This window comes from Alligator sinensis, unplaced genomic scaffold (genome assembly GCF_000455745.1).
Source record: "Alligator sinensis unplaced genomic scaffold, ASM45574v1 scaffold32_2, whole genome shotgun sequence".
NCBI classification, from domain to species: Eukaryota; Metazoa; Chordata; order Crocodylia; family Alligatoridae; genus Alligator; species Alligator sinensis.
In genome coordinates, this window is record NW_005842670.1 from 167663 (window position 1) to 188751 (window position 21089).

The 21089-nt window shown below is 47.4% G+C and overlaps 1 protein-coding gene and 1 long non-coding RNA gene across 6 annotated transcripts in view; one reads left to right on the forward strand and one right to left on the reverse strand.

Annotated features, from left to right (window-relative positions):
- Positions 1-21089, reverse strand: part of SSX2IP (SSX family member 2 interacting protein) — a 69260-nt gene that overhangs the window by 39831 nt on the left and 8340 nt on the right. Inside the window, exon 1 of one of the 5 annotated variants that reach the window (XM_014524808.2) lies at positions 258-399. The exons of 2 other annotated variants lie outside the window; for them this stretch is intronic. In XM_014524808.2, coding sequence (XP_014380294.1) covers positions 258-267 — 10 coding nt within the window. In that variant the 5' untranslated portion in view covers positions 268-399. Of the gene's footprint in view, positions 1-257; positions 400-21089 lie in introns of those variants that run through there. 2 more of the 5 variants (XM_006033845.3, XM_025215754.1) reach the window with 2 other exon arrangements.
- The window catches only part of LOC112551938, a 46561-nt gene continuing 25479 nt past the window's right edge, over positions 8-21089 (forward strand). The window contains exons 1-2 of the long non-coding RNA XR_003096274.1: positions 8-314; positions 4217-4239. This is a non-coding gene — a long non-coding RNA (uncharacterized LOC112551938). The remainder of the gene's footprint in view (positions 315-4216; positions 4240-21089) is intronic.

Genomic DNA, 21089 nt, shown 5'->3' on the forward strand with positions numbered 1-21089 from the left:
TGCCGGGCCCGGGCCGCTCCGCCCCCCGAGCCCGCGCTGCGCCTCCCTTTGCCCCGCCCGGTCCCGGAGGCAGGCGAGAGCCCGCGCCTCCCTGCTCCAGTGCCTGTTGGCGGCGCGGCCGCCCTGCCCCCTCGGCGAACACTTCTCCAACAGGGCCCGGTCTCCAGTTCAGCAGCCTGTTGCCTTCGTGGCAAAGTGCGTTCAATTCGACACGGGCAGACGAGGCAGGAGCTTAGTTGTGATCTGTATTGACTTACCTAGCGGCATCTCCTTGTGCCCCTGCTCCTGACCGCGACTCCTCAGCTCCTTCCAGGGTAAGGGGCTGTTCTCGGCCTTCCCGAGAGGGAAATCCTGCTCCAGCTGGATGGGCAGGGGAGAGCACAACCAGGTAGGGTAGCTCCCAGGTGGGACGGACCCGCAGGGTCTGAGGCCAGCCTGAGACTGGAGGCCCGCCCTGTGTGTGAGGAGGAGCCATGCAGGCCACGGGCAGGGGAAGGTGGAGGGGTCAGTGGCAGGGAAAGCAGGAGCAAAGCCGTCCACCTGGTGGGTGGGATTGCTCTTACCGCTGGGGAAGCCTTGGAAGCAAAGATGCGAGAGGAACGGGATACACGAAGCTTTAAAAGATGAGAACTGGGTCGGTGATGTGATTTTATTCACAATGCCCTTTTTTGTAAATGTGACATTCAGGGTTTTTCTCTGAACTTGTCAAGCACTGATTCTTTCCCTGTGTTTTTAATACGAGAGGCAACATTCAATGTTGCTTCTGTTTGTGGACCAGCACTTCCACAACAGCATAGGTGGCAGAAAGCCGAAGCTAACGGGGCTTAGTTTCCCCCAAATTAATTGTGTAGCAGCTGGAGACAGCGGCAGCACCAGGGTGCCACCACAGCACCACATACGGCACCAGCAACACGCTGGCCCCGCAACAGCCCTGTGGGAGAGAGGGGCGGGGTGCAGGTGGGCACCCTTTTACTCAGCCCCCCAAATAATATTTTCTCCCACAGGGCTGTTGTGGGGCCAGCGTGTTGCTGGTGCTGTATGTGGTGCTGTGGTGGCACCCTGGTGCTGCTGCTGCCATCTTTGGTATCCCTAAAGACAAGAATTCTTATAACTGCGATTCACTGAATGTATTTTGGATTGACTTAGCTCAAGAACGTGCTCAAAAATCAGTCGGTAGATGGCATAATTGTAGCTAAAGTAACATCCGCCTTACAAAACTAACGTAAAAACCCTCCTAAACACAACAGTTACCAGTTACCATCAGGATAGAAAGCTAAGGATCCTTTCTTGATTAAAAACAACAAAAAGATTACTCCAGGCAAGGGGACAAGAACATTTTTACAAGGCTAGTAAACTCAGTCCTTTTGGAGAAAGCACAACCTTACTCTTTTGTAGATACTGTAGAAATATTTGCTATTGTTTTGGTTTTGTATATTTTTGGCCACCATAGCAGTAGATATTTCTTTAAAAAAGAATATATACACACATTTTTAAAGGAATTTAAACCAAGAAGATCATTCTTCACAGTATGCAAGATATTTATTATTTTATGGCTTAAAGAGTGATAGCAAAGACTTTGGACTTTATACTGCAGATTCTGTTTGTTTCAGACCTGTTTCAGAGGAGAAAACTAGGACAGACTTGTATAGAAGACATATATCAGTGATGGTGACAGATTGGATGACTCTCTTTGTCCAGAGAGGAGGATCACATGCCTGTATCTTTAAGAGGCACCGCCTGTGCATTCTAGTTGTCTATCTGATCTTAGCAGCTGTTCCTGAAAGTTGATGTTATTCAGAAAGGAACTCCCCAAGCACTTTGCTATGCATCATTTATTTTTTTTATGGACTGTCAAAGATAGAAGGACAAGCCTTTTGGGAAAACTGTGTGTAGAAGATGCAGAGAAAGAACTATACTTAATGGGAAAATGTATATCCTATAGTATATTCAGTTAAGAAGGACTAAATCAGTGTAAAATAATCTTCCTGAAACTCCAGTGAGAACTATTAAAAATATACTTCCAAGCCTTTTGGCATTAAAACACAGGATGATCTAGTTAGTAATTTGCAGAGAGAAAGGAATAATTTAATTGGAAATTTCTGTTGTCGTAGGATACAGTGGAGGAACACATCAAAGCATTATTATCCTACAGCAAGTAAATATATTTTACATTTCTCATAATGTATGCCATGGCTTTGAGTATAACCTAAATATGAACAAAGTTGTTTCACTAAATAATATAAAGTAGTTTTTTTTACCCTGCTTGCATCTAATTGAAAGAATTATTAGGAGACTCATAGATTTGAAATTCAGTAGTAAAATAAGAAAATATTGGATCATATGGTTGTTTTAGCCCTTTTTGATGGAATTTATTTTCTGATAAGAATTATTATTAAGTTTTGGTAACATACCTAAAATAAAAGAAATTATGTTTCTTTTATAAAAAATATGTATAACACAGGCTGGTAAAAGGTAACTAAATTCAGAGGACAACTTTTTTTTCTTTTTTCCAGTCCTTTGGTAAGAAAGGGAATTCTTACATCAAAACAACATACATTTTAAAGTGGGGGAAGCTGTTAATATTCTGAGAAATGGGAGATAAGATAACCTTTAAAAACAGCTAAAATTGTGTTCAACTGTTATATGGGTTATATGGGTCTGATTAGATTCAAATCCATCTTGTTCTTCAGTGTTTGCATTCAAGAAATGCTCACTGCCAAGGTGAAGTAAGATTTAGCATTGTCCTACATTAGAAATTAGTACGGCTGATGAACTCTTAACTCACAGAATAAGCTTATTACAGTGTCTGATCCTGTTATACAACAGGCTATTGGATTTGCTTTTCTAAAGCCAACAACCATTTTAGTGTCTCTGAACACAATCACTCATACACCCCAAGACACTTTTTTAAGTAACATCTATGCAGCTAGCAGTTGTGTAGAGACTAATACAGGAGAAAGACATACCCATGCAGTTATGAGCTGGGCCCTGAAATACAGGTTTCCCTTCATTTATAAGGGTTTCATATATGCAAATTTGCTCCTATGTGATCACCCTTTTTCTACCCAAAATCCCTTATATGTGAGGTAAATTCACTCTTATGCGATCAGGGCTCCGCTTGTCCCCACTCACCCTAGCCCCTGGGCTGCGCTGTGCCATGCCGTGGTGCAGGCAGGTGGTGTCGGCTGCTCCCGGGTCTGCTGCAGCAGCTGGAATGAGTGGGGAGAAGTGGAGGCCCCAGGCTGTAGCAAGCAGCAGGAACTATAAGTGGGTGTGGGGTACAGGGGGGCACAGCTCTTGCTGCTATGCGCCCCCCAGGAAGGCTGTAGGCTGGGGGGGACTGCACTGGGCTCTTCCCAGGGGGTCACAGGCCTCCGGATCTGTGCGTGGGACAACCACAGGCTGCTGCTGCAGGCTGGGGCTGGCGGTGGCACCGGGTTCTCCCTGGTGTTCAGCGGGCAGGTGGGGGAGTTATGGCAAATTTTGGGGTGGCAGCATCCCTCCCTCCCAGCGCTGCTGCCTCATTCCTGCAAGCAAGGCTGGGGACAGTGGTGGCACCGGGCTCTTCCCAGCGCTCCAGGTGAGTGGCGGTGCTTGTAGCAGGGCTGCTGCCACCCCAAAATTTGCCATAGCCCTCCCAACCTGCCCGCTGAGCGCTGGGGAGAGCCCGGTGGTGCCGCCAGCCCCAGCCTGCAGCGGCAGCCTGCTGTTATCCCATGTGCAGATCCAGGGGCCTGCCCCCCACCCCAAAGAGCCCGGCGCAGCCCTCCCAGGGGGTACGTAGCAGCAAGAACTGTGCCCTCCCATGCCTTAACCACTCACAGTTCTGCCACTTTGTTGCCTCCTGCAGCCCTAGGAGCTGTTAACGGGCTGCGCTGCACCCTTCTCCCCACCCCTTTCCTAGTCCCAGCCTCACTCCCTCCCTCCCTCACCACCATGGGAATGTATTCCTATTTGTTACATTATAAAGTGGGTTCACTTTATGCGAATTTGATTTATGCACTGTACTCCGAAAACACATTTACTGCATAAATTGAGGGAAACCTGTATCAGAACTTTCCACATTTTCAGAATATAAATATGGACAGGGAAAGATTAGTATGTTGCATTTCTATGCTCATGTCCATCCAAGGACTCAAAATCCAAAGACTAATGAGTTTAGCCTCCCAGCACTCCTATAAACTACTGTTACAGCCTTGGTTCTATCTTATTCTAGGGTGGATCCAAGATTTGGCAAAGGTAGGTTGAAGAGTGGCCACATCTCTGCGCTCAGCCTCTTCCCCTGCTACCTACCAGAGTGGGCAGAGTATGCTGTGGGAGCCTCAGGACTTTTTAAGTTCCCAAAGCAGGTAAGCATCCCCCCATTCCCCACCATGTTCAGAGGCACGTCCCCTGCCCACCCCTCCTCATCCAGTTGCTGCTGCTTTCCCCAAGGTCTGGGGAATAGGGAAAGCTTCAGAGCTGCTCCTTCCCTCTCCAGCCAAGCTGTGTGGTGGCTGGGCTTACCTAAGAACAGCGGCAACAGCAATGAAAAGGGGGTGGGTTTCCCCACACTGCCCATTTCCCTTAGGAGCAGGCACAAGAAGCCACTGCCACTATCACTGCCCTAGGTGAGCCCAGGCCCCAAACAGCTCAGTTGGAGTAGGCAGGAGCAGCTCTGAAGCTTTCGCACCCTGGGGACAGTGGCGAAAGCAGCACTAACTGAAGGAGAAGAGGATGGGAAGAGAGGGGACGTGGCTCTGAGCACAGAGAGGAAGTGGGGATCCTCTTGTGCTTTGGAGACTTTAATGTCCTCAGAGGCTCTAGCAACACAGTGCAGCCCAAAGGGGTGAAGCCACATGTCATAAAGGCAAATTCCTGCTCAGAAAGTGAAATGATTTTTGTTGAAAAATTATTTGTCTGGTATGGTTTATCTGGGAATATAACAGTATTGTCTTAATTTTGCAAATGGGAAAACATAAATACTTGGAAAAATAGTTAAAATGTTAATGTATGATTCCATACAAGAGCCAGAAACTGAATCTATTTATCACAGGGGTGGGCAAAATACGGCCCGTGGGCCAGATCCAGCCTGCAAGGCCATTCTATCTGGCCCATGGGGCCCCTAAAAAAATGTAGAAAATTAATATTTCTCTGTCCTTGGTTCCTGTCAAAAATGACAGGAACCAAGGGCAGTAGGACCCAGGGCAAGCCCGGCGGGCTCCAACAACAGCGGGGCCGCCTGGCCCCGCCCCCCAGCCAGAAGCCCCAGCTGCGGTTTCTGGGCTGGGAATATGTGGCTTTCCTGGCACGGGAAGCTCAGGTAAGTGGGGCGGGGACCCCGGGCAAGGAAGGAACGCTGTGGGGGGAAGCAGCCCCTCCCCGCGCACGTGGTGCCCCGCGCTGCAGCTGCTTGCAGCCTGCGTGGGGCTGCCTGTGCCCGCTCCAGACAGCCCCATGTGGGCTGTGAGCACCTGCAGCATGGGGCACCAGGCATGGGGCTGGGGGGAGGTGCTGCTTCCCCCCCATTCTCAGCTTTTCCCTGGGCTTCTTCCCTGCATGGAGAAAAGTGGCCCCTCACCTGCCCTATGGCCAGTGCCCCATGCTGCAGGTGCTTGCAGCCCGCACGGGGCTGTCAGGAGCAGACACAGGCTGGCTGCAAGTGGCTGAAGCGTGGAGCACTGGGCATGGAGCAGGGAGGGTCTGCTTTCTCCCCCCCACCTGCCAGGCTGGCAGTGGGGCTGGTTACAAGTTTATGCTGAGCATGGGGAAAAGCGGCCCCTCGCCTGCCCCATGGCCAGCACCCCACACTGCAGCCCCCTGCAGCCCACATGAGGCTGCCTGTGCCTGCTTCAGACAGCCCCACACGGGCTGCGACCACCTGCAGTGCGGGGCGCCGGCAGTGGGGCAGGCAAGGGGCCGCTTTTCCCCACGCTCAGCACCAGCTTCTTCCCTGCTGGCAAGCAGGGGGTCGGGGCTGTTCGCCGCGGGGCTGGGGGGCACTGGGTGTGAGCAGGCAGGGAGCCAATAGGAGCACAGGGCCCGCACCAGTATCCTGGGGCCAGTGCCGGTGGGGCCCAGAGCACAGTGGCAGGAGTGCAGGGTCCCAGCTGGCAGGGACCCTATGGAGCCGGGTCAGCTCCCCACTCCCTGCTGGTGCAACCCAGCAGGGTTCCATGTATGCAGGACCCCTGCTGGCCTGTACCCCGTTCTGGGCCCCACCGGTGTTGGCCCTGGGACATTGGTTCCAAGACATTGGTCCCAAGATAGTGACCAGGGGGGCGGGGCACCTGCCAAGGGGCAGGGCTAACCATGCGGCCCTCAACAGCCTTCCAAAACTGGGTAAGTGGCCCTCCACTGAAAATAATTGCCTGCCCCTGATTTATCCTGATTTCTGTTCTTGATCATTAGAGCTTAACAGTTCATACCTTTTAAAAATCCATTTCAGAATGGTGTCTGGGACTCCATAGCATGAGTTTACACTACTCTTCACTCAGCTTACAATAGATATAATAACCATTTGAATTTACAATGCCATCACTAATATATGTGTTCTGTTTGTATGAGGAAATTTACTGCAACAAATATCCAGGAGTCAAGAGGATAGTGACCTTCGTTCAGCGTCACTGTCAAACATCCTGAAAAAAACAGCAATTGGGAAAAATGCCACATATTATAGTGAAAATATATTGTGTCTGAAGTCTTTTGAACTGTAGTTCATCACAGAAGAGTCTGTTCAATGAGACATCCATAGATTAATACTGCATCTAATAAGATAAACAACGTAACTTCAGCCCAATATCTGCTTACTACAAGCCATTCTGCTACTAGCTCTCAGAACAATTAAATTGCAAATATCTATGGTAAACACAGCTGACACCCCTGTTTTTAAAGTGTCCTCAGCTGGAACTACTTTCAAATGATGCCTCTCCCAAGAGGAGTGATTCATGTCAGACCCCTGAGTATAGCCTGAGCTGGACTGAAAACATTGCTGAGACAGTCTAATTAGATTAGAACCTCTTTGACACTTAAAGATGGTCACAGCAAAAACGAGAGAAAAAGCATTATATCCATTATTCCACTTTACACTTAAGTCCTTCATACACTGATGCACATGGTTTTTTAGGTGCACAAGCTGAAGAGGCCCTGTAACTTGCATTTGTCCATTGCATAAGAAATAGGCTCTGGAAATATGTTGCAGCCTGAAAGGCTATTTGTAAAAATGCTAGATTCAAATAAATATTTTAATGGCCTACTGAATCAATTTACCATATAAAATATATTTAAAAATAAGTGGCAATTAAAGGGAACCCATTGGGTTTCAAATTCAATTGTAATATGTGGTAAGGGACCTTTGAATAGGAAAGAAGAGCTCATTCTTCATTGTTTAAATTACAATTGCTAATAATGTGGTTCTGTCTTTATTGAGATTACTTGTAAAAGAATGACTGATAGATGCATTTATTATTTATAAACAAGTTTTATAGATAGATGTGGATGCATCTAATAATAAAATGCCATAAACCTATGGCAGTGGTTCTCAACCTTTTTAGACTTGATGCACCCCTCAGAAAATGGTAGCTCTAGCACTCATCTTTTGACTATGGAAAAATAATTGAGCAATTTTTCTGTTGCAAAAAACTTGGAAAGTGCACAGCTCATCAGAATGTTTTTAACACTGGATGTTTACAGACATTTAAAAAAAAGCGCTTTAGTTTAACTCCACGTGCCCCCATGCCGAGCCCAGCACACGTCCAGAAGAGCCATTGCCTTAGTTGGACCCCACTCATCCAGCGTCTATATGGATTGGGCATTTTAGTGGGGCTTTTTGGTGAGTTTATCTAATAACTGATTGAATCAGCTACAGGTAAGAGCACCAAAAAGCCCTGCTAAAGCACCTGATTTATACAGACGCTATGGAGCCAGGTTGAAGTAACGCACTGCCTTTTCCAGTAAAGCGCTTGGAAGAGGGGAGTCCACATCTGTCAGCAGCTACTGCGGAGTCCTATTTGAAATCTCTGCATTTATCTTGTGAACCATGATTGCAAATTTAAGAGTGCTGACATTGTGTAGCACTCTGCACCATCCTTGAAACGATCTCAAAGCACCCCAGGGTGCCACAGCACCTGGGTTGTGAATCCACCTTGGTCTATAGGTTTATCTTCCTTTATGGTTTCTGTAGATGAGAAAAACTCCTTTTCTGCCTTTTAAACTTAAGCTTTGGTGTGTTATCCTGTAGTCTGGTTTTATGCATGGTTTTAAGCAAGAAAACTTAGATATATGGACAGTTAAAGTTTAATCAATACAGTAAGAAAAAGGATCATTTAATTTCTAGTTTTAAAATAGCAAATATTATTTTTATTTCTTTGATTGCGTAAAAATTGCATACACGGAGAATGTATGTGAAATTGGTTTGAAATTTACTGGCACAACAGGACATGAAAATAGATAAATGGATTAACTCTTTGAAAAAAAGAGGAGACAGACAGCTTTATTACCAAGAAAAATAGTTGTAACTACACAAGATAAGATAATGATAATCCAATCTCATGCTTTGGAATGTAAAACAATATTGTCTCCCAGGGTCAGAAAGGAAATCACCTTCCAGCCAATACTGCAAAAACAGACCAGGATAAAATGTTTATTCCTACAGAGAGAGCCTACGTGGACGAATCTCCAAAGTAACTGTGAGCAAGAAAAGGCACATGCAGATATTTTGTTTACTTGTACACTACCAAAGCAGGGCCCTCCATTTACTTTAAATACGATGGTACAGACAGCTGTTGGAAAAGAGTTATAGGAGGGACTAGTGGATTCATCACTGTATAGACCAGTAGCGGGGAATTTGAGTGCACAGAGTTTAGAGGGACTGCACTGCAGCACTGTAATCTGTCACCCTATTAAAGAATGGAGAAATTCCCTCTTTTCCTATCTTTCTTACTTCCCTGCAAATAGTATAGAGCAGGGGTTGGCAACCCCTGGCACACGTGCCAAGCATGGCACATGAGGCCATTTTGCTCAGCACGCCACAGCCAGCCCTGGCTTGGGGTACCTGCTGGAGCCCAGGCTGCTCCCAGCAGGTCTTGCAATGTCCCAGCTGCCTGCTGGGAGCAGCCCAGGCTCTGTGGCTGGCAGCAGCTATCCAGGGCCGGGGCTGGCTGCAGCCGGGAGGCTCCAAACTGCTGTGTCGGGCTCTGGAGTCCCAGCATCAGCTCCGTCCTGGCTTATGCACCTGCGCGTCGGAGAGGGCGGTGGGAGAGGGGCCTGAGGCAGCGCAACCCCAGTCTCTCGCCCGCTCCTAGCACAGAGCTGGTGACTGGGCTCCCGAGCCTGGCGCAGCTGTTTGTAGCCAGCCTGGGCTCTGGGCAGCTGCAGCCAGCAGTGGGCCGCAATTTTCTGCTCCAAGGTACACATGCAGTCGCTGCCAGCATGAAGCTGATGCTGGAGCTGCTCAGCCTGGCGCAGCTGTTTGCAGCCTGCCCACTGCTTGCTGCAGCTGCCCAGCGCTCAGGCTGGCTACAAACAGCTGCACCGGGCTCTGGAGCCCAGTCACCAGCTCTGCGCCGGGAGCCAGGGAGAGACCGGGGTTGTGCTGCCTCAGGCCCCTCCCCCACCGCCCCCTCCGACACACAGGTGCATGCGCCAGGACAGAGCTGATGCCAGGGCTCCGGAGCCCGGCACAGCTGTTTGGAGCCTCCCGGCTGCAGCCGGCCCCGGCTCTGGGTAGCTGCTGCCAGCCACAAAGCCTGGGCTGGGGGGCAGAGGCAGCAGGGCTGGGGGCAGGGGGCATACACAGGGCATCCTACCATGTACCCCCTGCCCTCATTTTGTTTTTCTGGCATACCGGCACTCTGGCACCTTCCAAGGTAGGTATTGTGGGGGTTTTCGGCACTCCAACCAAAAAAACATTGCCTACCCCTAGTATAGAGGTACTGTGCTAATCCCTCTCCCATGATTAGTAACTTTGATATGGTAGAGAGGCTTACGTGATACCAATAACTTTGAGATGCCATCTGGATTTTTACTGCTGGTAGGGTCATCCACAGTGGCAAGGTCAAGATTGAGGTTTCTAGATTAACTGCGATCCAAAAATAAAAGTCCTCCACAGAAGAGCAGGTGGATGAAGAAAGAATACTTCACAATGGCTGCAAAGGCAATCATCTCCAGCAGTGCAAAGGTGGATGAAAGCTGCAGCAAGACAGAAACCTTCAGTCATCTAGGTTTTCCTTGCCATTGAATAAAAGTTTCCTTCCCTCAAAATTATGGTGTGGTAGCTGATGCACAACATCATCCCCATGTTAAAAGACACACTCAGCATGTCTTCCTTTAATAGCAAGTCCTGCAGCAATGGATGAATGGCAACAGGGGCAGGTGTTAGTGATTACCAGAAGCTCCTAGTCACAGAACTATACGGAGGAGATGATTGTATGGTGGTTGCTTTGTACTTGGAATGAACAATTCAGCAGCTGCAGTCATTGCTGAGCAGCCCTATTTAGGATCCACTCTGCTCATCCCCATGCGGAGAGATGTTCTAAACAGCCTGTCTCATTTCACCTGACTGGAAAACCATGAACATTGGGATTACTTTACCTGCAGTCCAAATCAAATAACAAAGTTTGCAACTGGAATGATTGCACTTATGAACAACCAACCCTAACAGTGTCTAACCAGAGCAAAGAACAGCACTTGTGGCCAGAGAACTTGCATAATTTGATACTGACATTGCTGCATTTAGTGAGACTGGCATGCAATAGAGGGGGCAGCTCACAGAACATAGTGGTAACTACACCCTACCCCTGGAAAAGAAAAGCTGAAAAAGATAGATACATCCACACTGTTGATTTTGCTGTCAAGACCAAGAGTGTTACTCAGATGCTGGTGTGTCCAGTTGGCATCAAGTGTCTCATGACCCTTTGTCTCCAACTGACCAACAGACAACATGCAAGAGTCATCAGTGCATACACCCTGACTCTTGATGAAGATAATGAAACAAAAGAAGAATTATATTCTAAACTCAATTAAGTCCTGTTATCTGTCCCTAAAGAAGAGAAGGTAGTTTTTCTTGGCAATTTCAATGCTAGAGCAGGCAGAGACTTTGAGCCATGGAACTTGGAAAGGAAGAGGTATGGAAAGTCAACTCAAATAGAATTCTCCTCAGCAAATGTTCAAAACTGGGTCTCCTTATCACGAACTCAATGCACCGCTGTTCAAAGTACTGGCACCTGATTGATTATGTCATACTGCTGGATGGATTATTGTCTAATATGATGGTCAGTCGTGTCCATTTGCATTGCCCCAAAATGATGTAAACAAAATAAGTTATCAAGGAAGAATTTCAATATCAAGTGCTTGAAAGATCCTGCTAAAAGCGATCATCTCCAGCAGTGCCTCCATGAGAAACTCTCTGACCTCACTCATGATCTTGATACCATTGATCACTCAAGAAAGGCATCCATGAGAAGTGCAAAGAATCCCTAAGTTTCTCCACAAAGAAACATCAAAACTGGTTTGATGAGAATGACAGGGAAATTTAAGCTCTAATTTGACCAAAAAAAGCAGAGCCTTCAAAGCTTGGGAGAATGACATCAGCTCCAAACAGAAGCAAGACCGTTATCACCAAAAGCTGAAACCTAGAAAAAGATTTGAGAGTAAAATTACAAGTCGTGGAGGGCACGTGGTAAAAGATATTCAAAAGTTTGTCAACAGCCACAACATGCAAAGCTTCTTCAGTGCAACCAAAGCCCTCAATGGGCCAAGCACACAAAGAATCATTCATCTGAGGTCCAATGATGGAACAACACTCCTTAAAGGCAGCTCTCCCTTCCATGCATGGTAGAAGAAACACTTTCAAGAGGTCCTGAACTAAGATTCTAATGTTGAAGATTTCAAAGCTATTCCACAACAGTTCACTAAGGACTTACAGATCCACCAGCTTATGAAGAGGCCTGGAGAAACAAAGAAGTATGTGGTCCTGATGGAATACCAGCTGAAATTTATAAGTAGGGACCTACTCAAATCACGATTTTGTAGAAATCATGAAATTGGGCGATCTCCGCACGGGAAAAAAATGGTACTAAAAATAAAGTGCTGGCTCCCCAGTGGGAATTTTCCCAGCCATGCAGCTGCACACAAAAGGGGCCGCTGGCACAAAAGTGAAGAGGCAATATGGCTGCCACCCCCACCCCTGTTTGGCTAAGAGGGCTGGCTGTCATGCAACCCTGCCCCTCTCTACCAATCAGTACTCGGGGCAGGACTGCATGACAGACAGACCTCTCAGCCAGTTGCAGTAAGGTGCGGGACAGTGCTCACCACAATAAGCCCATGAGAATGGCTGCTGCCCTGTGATCTGCCCGTGAAATTGGCCAGCTGCCGCCTCAGGTTGGGTAGACCCCTATTTATAACCAAGACAGAAAGACGCTCTCACCAACTACACACTAATATTTTGAAAATCTGGAAACATGAACACATTTTCAGTGACCTGAGAGATGCCAAAGTTGTTACCGTATTCAGCACAGAAGCAGAAAGGGATCTCAGAGTCATAGTGGACTCCAAGATGAACATGAGTCGTCAATGTGACGAAATCGTCAGCAAAGCTAACCGCACTTCATCATGTGTCAGTATATGCATGACAAATAGAACCACAGAGGTGATACTTCCCCTCTATGCGGGATTGGTCAGACCACAGTTGGAGCACTGAGTCCAGTTTTGGGCGTCGTACTTCAAGAAGGATGTTGATAGGCTCGAGAGGGTCCAGAGGAGGGCCACTCATATGGTTAGGGGCTTACAGGACAAGCCCTATGAGGAGAGACTCAGGGACCTGGACCTCTTCAGCCTCCACAAGAGAAGGCTGAGAGGTGATCTTGTGGCCACCTACAAATTCATTAGGGGGACACAGCATGGGGTCGGAGATGCTCTGTTCACCAGGGTGCCTCTTGGGGTAACAAGGAATAATGGTCACAAACTGACAGAGAGCAGATTTAGGCTAGATAGCAGGAAAAACTTCTTCACAGTAAGGGTGGCCAAAATCTGGAATGGGCTTCCAAGGGAGGTTACCTTGGGGGTCTTTAACATCTGGCTGGGGTCATCCAACTCTAGCCCTCTTTCCTGCCTAGGCAGGAGGTCGGACTCAATGATCTGTTGAGGTCCCTTCTGACCCTAGCATCTATGAAAGTAGATAGAATGGATTTTAGCAGTTATCATGGTATAGCATTCCTGTCCATAGGTGGAAATATTCTCACCCACATTCTCCTCAATAAATTTATCTCCCTTGCTGAGGAGATTCTGCCCAAGTCCCACTGTGGTTTCTGATCGCTCAGAGGTACAATAAATATGATTGTTGCTGCTAAACAGTTGTAGGAGAAGTCCTGTGAGCAGCACCAAGATCTTTCCAAGGCCTTCATTGACCTGACTGAGGCCTTTGATCCAATCAACAGAGGTCCTGTGAAAGATCTGGATGAGATTTGGATGCCCTTTAAAATTTGTTACCATCATCAGACTCCTTCATGACAGCAACCATCCTAAGCAATGGTTCAAAGGGAACAACCCTTTCATTATTGGAACTGGAGTCAAGCAAGGGTATGCGATAGCACCAATACTCTTTCCATCTATATCACAGCTATTCTGCATCTCATTCCATCCAGAGATAGCATCTAGTATTGCATGGATGGAAATCTCTTTAACATCAACCAGTTATATCCCAAATCAAGGAAACCAATACCTTTACTGATCTTCAATATGCTGATAATTGTGTTGTGTGCCCACTCAACTGAAGAGCTGCAGGCCACTCTTAATTGCTTCTGCTAAGCATATGAAATGCTTAGATTCACTGCCAACTTCATGAAAACCAAGATACATTACCAATCCACCTCAAGCTAACCAACTGCTGCTCCCCATATTACAATTAGAGATCAATGTTTGGAGACTGTCAAGTCACCTATTTGGGTAACCACCTTTCCCAAAAAGTAAATATAGACAAGGATATTCAATCTTGAATAAAATCTGCCAGTCCTGCCATTGAATGTCTCTGAAATCATGTTTTCAATGATCATGACATCAGGAACCATGCCAAACTTCTTGTCTACCAGGTTATTGTCATTCCTACCCTGCTCTATGGGTATGAAATCTGAATGGCATAATCAGACACACTTGAAAGCTTTGGAGTGTTACCAGCAGCATTGTTTTCAGAAAATTCTTCATATCAGTTGAAAGGACAAAAGAACAAAAACTAACATTCCAGCTCAAGCAAACCAATACTGAAGCCATGTTTATATGGCACCAGCTCTGTTAGACAGGATCCCTGGGAAGTGAGACTGAGGGGGAGAGGAGCCAAGGAGAGCTGGCTGTATTTCAAAAAAGTCTTAGTGAGAGTGCAAGAACAAGCCATCCCTATGTAGCCCAGGTAACTTGGGTATATACTCCCCTTCTCCAATTGAAGGGGATTGTTAGCTGGCAGGTGTGCTGTGGGGGAACTGCAGACCGCTCAGTTTCCCTCTGTCCCTATAGAACCAGGCCAGGACAGTCAGGGGACTTAATTAGATACAAATTTATTTACATTAACTTATCACAAGGAAAAGAAACATGGATATAAACATATGTACTATATATATTTATATATATACATATAAGATATCTAAACAAGTAACATAAACAATACCCTCTGGGTAAATGACATAAAACCTTATACCAGTGCTCCAGATACAGGTAAGTCACAGGTAAGTATCTGATCTGAAACAGATAAACCCCAAAGATAAGCTTAATCCCAAGGGGAGACCCCAATGCCCTTAGGCTTTTCCCAGGCCCTACAAGGAAGCTGGTAACTTTAGGGGGGCCCTCCTAGTGGGACCTTCACTTTCAGGGGCCCTTATTTAACCAAGGGGGACTCCCCCTCCCCTGTGGAAATCCTCTTTTCCCTGCAACTCACAGCTCCCAGGCCTGGAAGGTGGCCCTCGTCCTCTGCGCCAGGCTGCTCTCGCCTGCAGTGGGCTTCAGGGGGGTTCGCTGTCCCCTGGAACAGGGCTCTTCTATGCAGGGCTTCTGGGGCCTCTGGCTTGGCCCTGTCTGCTGCCTCAGTAGCCTGATCACCGTCTGGTTCTCTGGACTCAACCTTTTGCTATGGGTCGGAGGCCTGGGCTGCCTCATGCAGCACCAGGCTCGATCCGCTCCCAGACCCTCCGTGCAGTGCCTCCTGCACCTCGTTCTGGGGGTTGAGGACCTGAGCCACCCAAGCACTCCAAAGGTCCTACTCCGTGCACCGGCCTGTGCACCATGTCTCTGGCCGCACACCAGAGGTTGCAGACCTGAGCCGCCTGATGCAGCTCCCAGGGTCTGGACGCCGTGGGATGTGCTGTACACCAAGAGCCTAGCTGCTGGAGCTGTCTGCCATTCCCCGCTGATAGAAGTCTTCAGGGGCGCTTCTGGGCTACTGCTTCGCCCTGCTGAGCAGCTCTCCTCAGGTCTACTAAGCCCTGCTCTTCTCTGTCCCGGATGTGTTCCCCTCATGCTGGGCACCCAGCTTTTATGCTCTCCAGGGCTCTGCCCTGAAGTCTTCCGGACCTGAGTGTTGCAGTCTTCAATCAGGTCGGGGGGTGGGGGGACGGGGACAGACTCCTGTCCCCCTCCCCTCAGGAAAGGGGCGTGACAACTCTTCTTGCTGCCTCCTGATTGGTGGATGGGCTCCACCAATCAAAACAGCAAGATTTCATGCCTGGGACTCAACCCAAGCCCCAAAAGACAAACCTGCTACACCTATGTGCAGAAAGACTAGCAAGTATGGCAGAAGACCAGCTTGGCTTAGCAGGAACTCTTCAATAAACTAAATCACAAAAAGGAAGCTTATAAGAAGTGGAAACTTGGACAAACAACTAGAGAAGAATATAAGAGCATTGCTTGGGCACACAGAGATGAAGTCAGGATGGCCAAAGCACAATTGGAGTTGCAGCTAGCAAGGAATGTGAAGGGTAACAAGAAGGGTTTCTACAAGTATGTCAGTAGCAAGAGGAGGATCAGGGAAAGTGTGAGTCCCTTACTGAATGGGAGAGGCAACCTTGTGACAGAGGATGCAGAAAAGGCGGAAGTGTTCAATACCTTTTTGCCTCAGTCTTCACAAGCAAGGTCAGCTCCCAAAGTACTGCACCAGGCAGTACAATTTGGGGAGGAGGTGAGCAGCCCTCAGTGGTGAAAGAACAGGTTATGGACTACTTATAAAAGCTGGATGTGTACAAGTCCAAGAGGCTGAATGGGATGCACCTGAGGATGCTGAGGGAGTTGGCTGATGTGATTGAAGAGCCACTGGCCATCATCTATATGCCACCGGTGATGTCTGCGAGTGGTTGCTGGTTCTGTCACCGGCGGCATCTGCAAGTGTCCCCCCAGACTCAGGAGGCACCAGTCACCCATGGTCCTGTGTTCAGTTTTGTGCCCTCCACTACAGAAAGGATGTGGACAAACTGGAGAGAGTCCAGCAGAAGGCAACAAAAATGGTAAGCGGGGTAGGGGACATGACTTATGGGGAAACACTGAGGGAACAGAGCTTGTTTAGTTTAGAGACTGAGAGGGGACTTAATAGCAGCCTTCAACTACCTGAAGAGGGGTTCAAAAGAGGATGGAGCAAGACTACTCTCAGTGGTGGCAGATGACAGAACAAGGACCAACGGTCTAAAGTTGCAGCAAGGAAAATTTAGGTTAGATATTAGGAAGGATTTTCTCACTAGGAGAGTAGTAAAACGCTGGAACCGGTTACCCAGAGAGGTGATGAAATCTCCATCCTTGGAGGTTTTCAAAACCTGGCTAGACAAAGCTTTGGCTGGGGATGGTCCTGCTTTAAGCAGGAGGTTGGACTAGATGACCTCCTAAGGTCCCTTCCAACCCTTACTATGGTTCTATGATAGTACATTATTTTCCCTTAGATTTGGGAATGCCCTTAGGTTTAGAAAGACACACATTATGCCCAGCTGATGGCAAGAACAATGTCAACTTTTGTCCCAGGGTAGGATGATTCCACAGAAAGTATGAACTATTTTTCAAACTTTTAATATTAATTTTTCAATTAAAAATAATACATGATGAAAGTCTCACAACCGAAAAAAGGCACACATTTTTTTTAAATGCACTGAATTATTGCAATAATATTTTCAATAGTTTCTTTTCAACAGTTATTCTCTGTTAAATGCAACTCTGTCAGAGAGATCTGTTACTACTGCAAATAGGCTCTTACTTCTGCTAGAGTCCATAATCAACTCACAATTGATAACCTGAGTCTCTGTAGAAGCTCAGAATGAAGATTAATAGTTAGCTACTGGTCCCAGCTGTTCACAGTTTGAAAACCCATTTTCATAGTTTCATAGTTTCATAGTTTCAGGGTCGGAAGGGACCTAATAGATCTTCTAGCCCGACCCCCCGCCAGGGCGGGAGAACAACCCAAAAACACAAACAAAACCACTCACCCTAAAAACAAAAACGGGACTCAAATGAGTCCAGCCAGGTAAGTATCCAGCCTCTTCTTAAAGATCCCCAGGGTAGGGGCCAGCACCACCTCCCTTGGAAGTTGGTTCCAGCTCCTAGCCGCCCTGACTGTGAAGTAGTTTTTTCGGATGTCCAATCTGTACCTCCTCTCCATCAACTTGTGCCCATTATTCCTTGTTATGCCAGCAGGGGCTAGGGGAAACAGCGTCTCCCCCAAACCCTTCTGGTTCCCCCTAGTGAGTTTATAGACGGTCACCAGGTCCCCCCTCAGCCTTCTCTTGTGGAGGCTGAATAGGTTCAAGTCCCGCAGTCTCTCACTGTAGGGTCTGCCCTGTTGTCCCCGGATCATGCGGGTGGCCCTCCTCTGGACCCTCTCCATGTTGTCCACATCCCTCCTGAAATGGGGCGCACAGAACTGGACACAATACTCCAGCTGCGGCCTGACCAGCGTCGCATAGAGGGGGAGGATCACCTCCCTGGCTCTACTCGAGATGCACCTGTGGATGCACGACAAGGTCCGGTTAGCCCTGCCAACCATGACCTCGCATTGTCGGCCCATGTTCATCTTGGAGTCAATAATGACACCAAGATCCCTTTCCGCCTCCGTGCTCTCAAGTAGGGAGCTCCCCATCTTATAAGTGTGCTGCTGGTTCCTACTACCCAAGTGCAGCACCCTGCACTTGTCCGTATTGAAACGCATCCTGTTCCTGTCTGCCCACCCCTGTAACCTATCCAGATCCTTCTGCAATCTCTCTCTCCCTGCTAGCGTGCTCACCTCCCCCCAAATTTTGGTGTCATCAGCGAATTTAAACAGGTTGCTCTCCACCCCAACATCAAGATCGCTGATGAAGACATTGAACAGCGCAGGGCCCAGGACCGAGCCCTGAGGGACTCCACTACCCACCTCCCCCCAAGTCGAATATGATCCATCCACCACCACCCTCTGAGTGCGACCCTTCAGCCAATCTGCAATCCATCTGACCGTGTAGGCATCTATGCCACAGTCGCCTAGTTTACTAATTAGGATGGGGTGAGAGACGGTGTCAAAGGCCTTGCTGAAGTCCAGAAAGACTACATCCACCGCGACACCTGCATCCATGGCCTTTGTGACCTGATCATAAAAGGCAATCAGGTTGGTCTGACATGATCTCCCCCTAATAAATCCATGCTGATTGCCCCTGAGCATCATCTCGGATGCCGGCCCATCACAAATGTGCTCCTTGATGATCTTCTCAAAGAGCTTCCCCAGGATTGAGGTAAGACTGACGGGCCTATAATTGCCCGGGTCCTCCCTTTTCCCTTTTTTGAAGATGGGGACCTGTTTGATATCCTCCTGTTTGTTCCCCATGCTACGAGCATTGGTGTACAGGCATTTAAGGCCTTGCAAGACTGTGTGCCCCCCCACCCCCTGATTAGCCAGACCATCAGGACCCCTGTTACTTACCTTTGCACCCCTTGCCCTGATGGCAAGACCCCCATTACTTACCTTTGCACCCCTTGCCCTGATGGCGTCTCCTCGTCTTCCTGCAGCCCCCTCCCCCGGCGAGTCTAGTTTGCCCAGAGGTTAATTCCAATTCATCTCTTCAGATAAAATGCAACTGCTTTCTCTAGGTACTCCATTCAGATATCCCCTATGGATAAGCTTTCCATTTGTTGCATTATCCAGTTCTGTCTGCAACCTTAGAACCATGTCTCACGTGAGGAGAACCACTCTCTTCTATCCAGAGGTGCTGGAAAATACTACTAGTGTGTTACAGTCAGTGGAGGTTTCTCCTTCTGCAGTGAGGATGCAGAAATTCACCTCTGTGAACACCCTCCATTGTGAATCAAAGGCTTACCATCCAGTTTATTTCATATTTGTGCCATCTGCTTTCAAACATGTTGCATTGTAACTCCCTGTGCCATTAGTGCAGCCTTTTAGTGTTTTTTTATTCTCCCCTTTTCCTGCTGGCTTTATCAACCAGCTCTCAGGAATTATTTTTTTCCCACCACATGTTTCCAAGGTTTGCCTGGCTTTTCTCACAAGGCCCTGAAAAAAGACTTACAGCCGAAAACAATGAATACACAAATTCCCCAACTGCTCTCCTCAATTGCAAGACAGGAAATGAGGGAAATGACTGCAGATTTGACTATACCCATTGGATTGTTGATTCTGGTAGAGGTTGCAGGGCTTGAAAGGCAGGTGAAAAGCAATTGCTTCAGCCTGGAAGGTTGGATTACAAACATACTAGATTGTAGGGCATGAGCAGAATAAGCTATTGTGGATAAATGGTGATGGGATGGTCCTGTTCTAGGTAGGGCAAGAAACATTTAGATGTTTATCTTGAGGGGATTTATAGATGTTCGGGTCGGAAGAGACCTCAATAGATCATCGAGTCCGAACGCCTGCATAGGTAGGAAAGAGTGCTGGGTTCAGATGACCCCAGCCAGATACCCATCTAACCTCCTCTTGAAGACCCCCAGGGTAGGGGAGAGCACCACCTCCCTTGGGAGCCCATTCCAGATTTTGGGCACTGTAACTGTGAAGTTCCTCCTAATGTCCAGTCTAAATCTGCTCTCTGCTAGTTTATGGCCATGATTTCTTGTGACCCCACCAGGGGCGCCTTGGTGAGTAGAGCATCGTGTTCACAAAGAGACAGCAAAACTGCCAGTACTATAAAAAGCACTTCACAGTGCTGTTGAGAAAGCCCACTCAGTGGCAGTGATAAGCAGCTAAAAGGGCAGACCCAGCCAGTTCTCATGAGCAAAAAAAAAAGGACTGGTTGACTATACAGGGGCCTGGGAAAGATCAGATTTATGCTCTGATAGCTGATAAGGAAGGGCTTGCAAACCAAAATAACATGATGCATAAAAAACTACTGTATTGAATTATCTGTAGCACAATTTCTTTTCTGTGATGAAAAATGTCTAATATCCAAGTAAAGCAAATAATTAATAAATCCAGATTTAGGTCTTGCTTTTTGCTTTCCTGGCACTATTCAGGCTCCTGCTTTGATGAGTAAACAAGTCAGTAGAAACCTGTAGGCCTATTGCAGTAGAACAACAGTGGCATCCAGTGGTCAGTTAGCATAATTTAACACTAATTCCCAAATAACTTTCAAGAAAAAGTATATCCAATACTAATTTCTTCCAGTCTGAAGACTGTCTGTCCAACTGATATCTACCTTGTGCTTCTTCACTTCTGCTTTAGGAAAAAGCTGATTTTTTTCCTGAAAAAAATGCATGTTGGCAGTGTATTTCAAAACTATGTGCTTCATAGTGTTGGGGATGCTACAATTGTTATGGTGCTTTTTTTTTAATTATTCATTACTGCAAAAATTGTTATCCAAAAAAAAAAAAAAGTCCACATTTTCAGTCATCTATCTGATTTGGGATTATCTCAATTTTTGCACGTCCTACTTGAGGGATGCCAGTGACCAAGGACAAATAATTTAATCATCTCTAAAATAGATATCATCAGGAAATGGCTGTGCAGCCTGAGTCCAAACAGCAGACTCCAGAAACAAGGCCCTCCACAATTCTAACAGAACTATATTCTCTGCAGCCTACTGCAACAGGACTCATCCATCTTTCTCCTCTAGCTGACTCAGTGTCACTTTAACGCTTACATCTCTCCCACTGCAGCCCAGAGCCACAGTACATGTGGCATT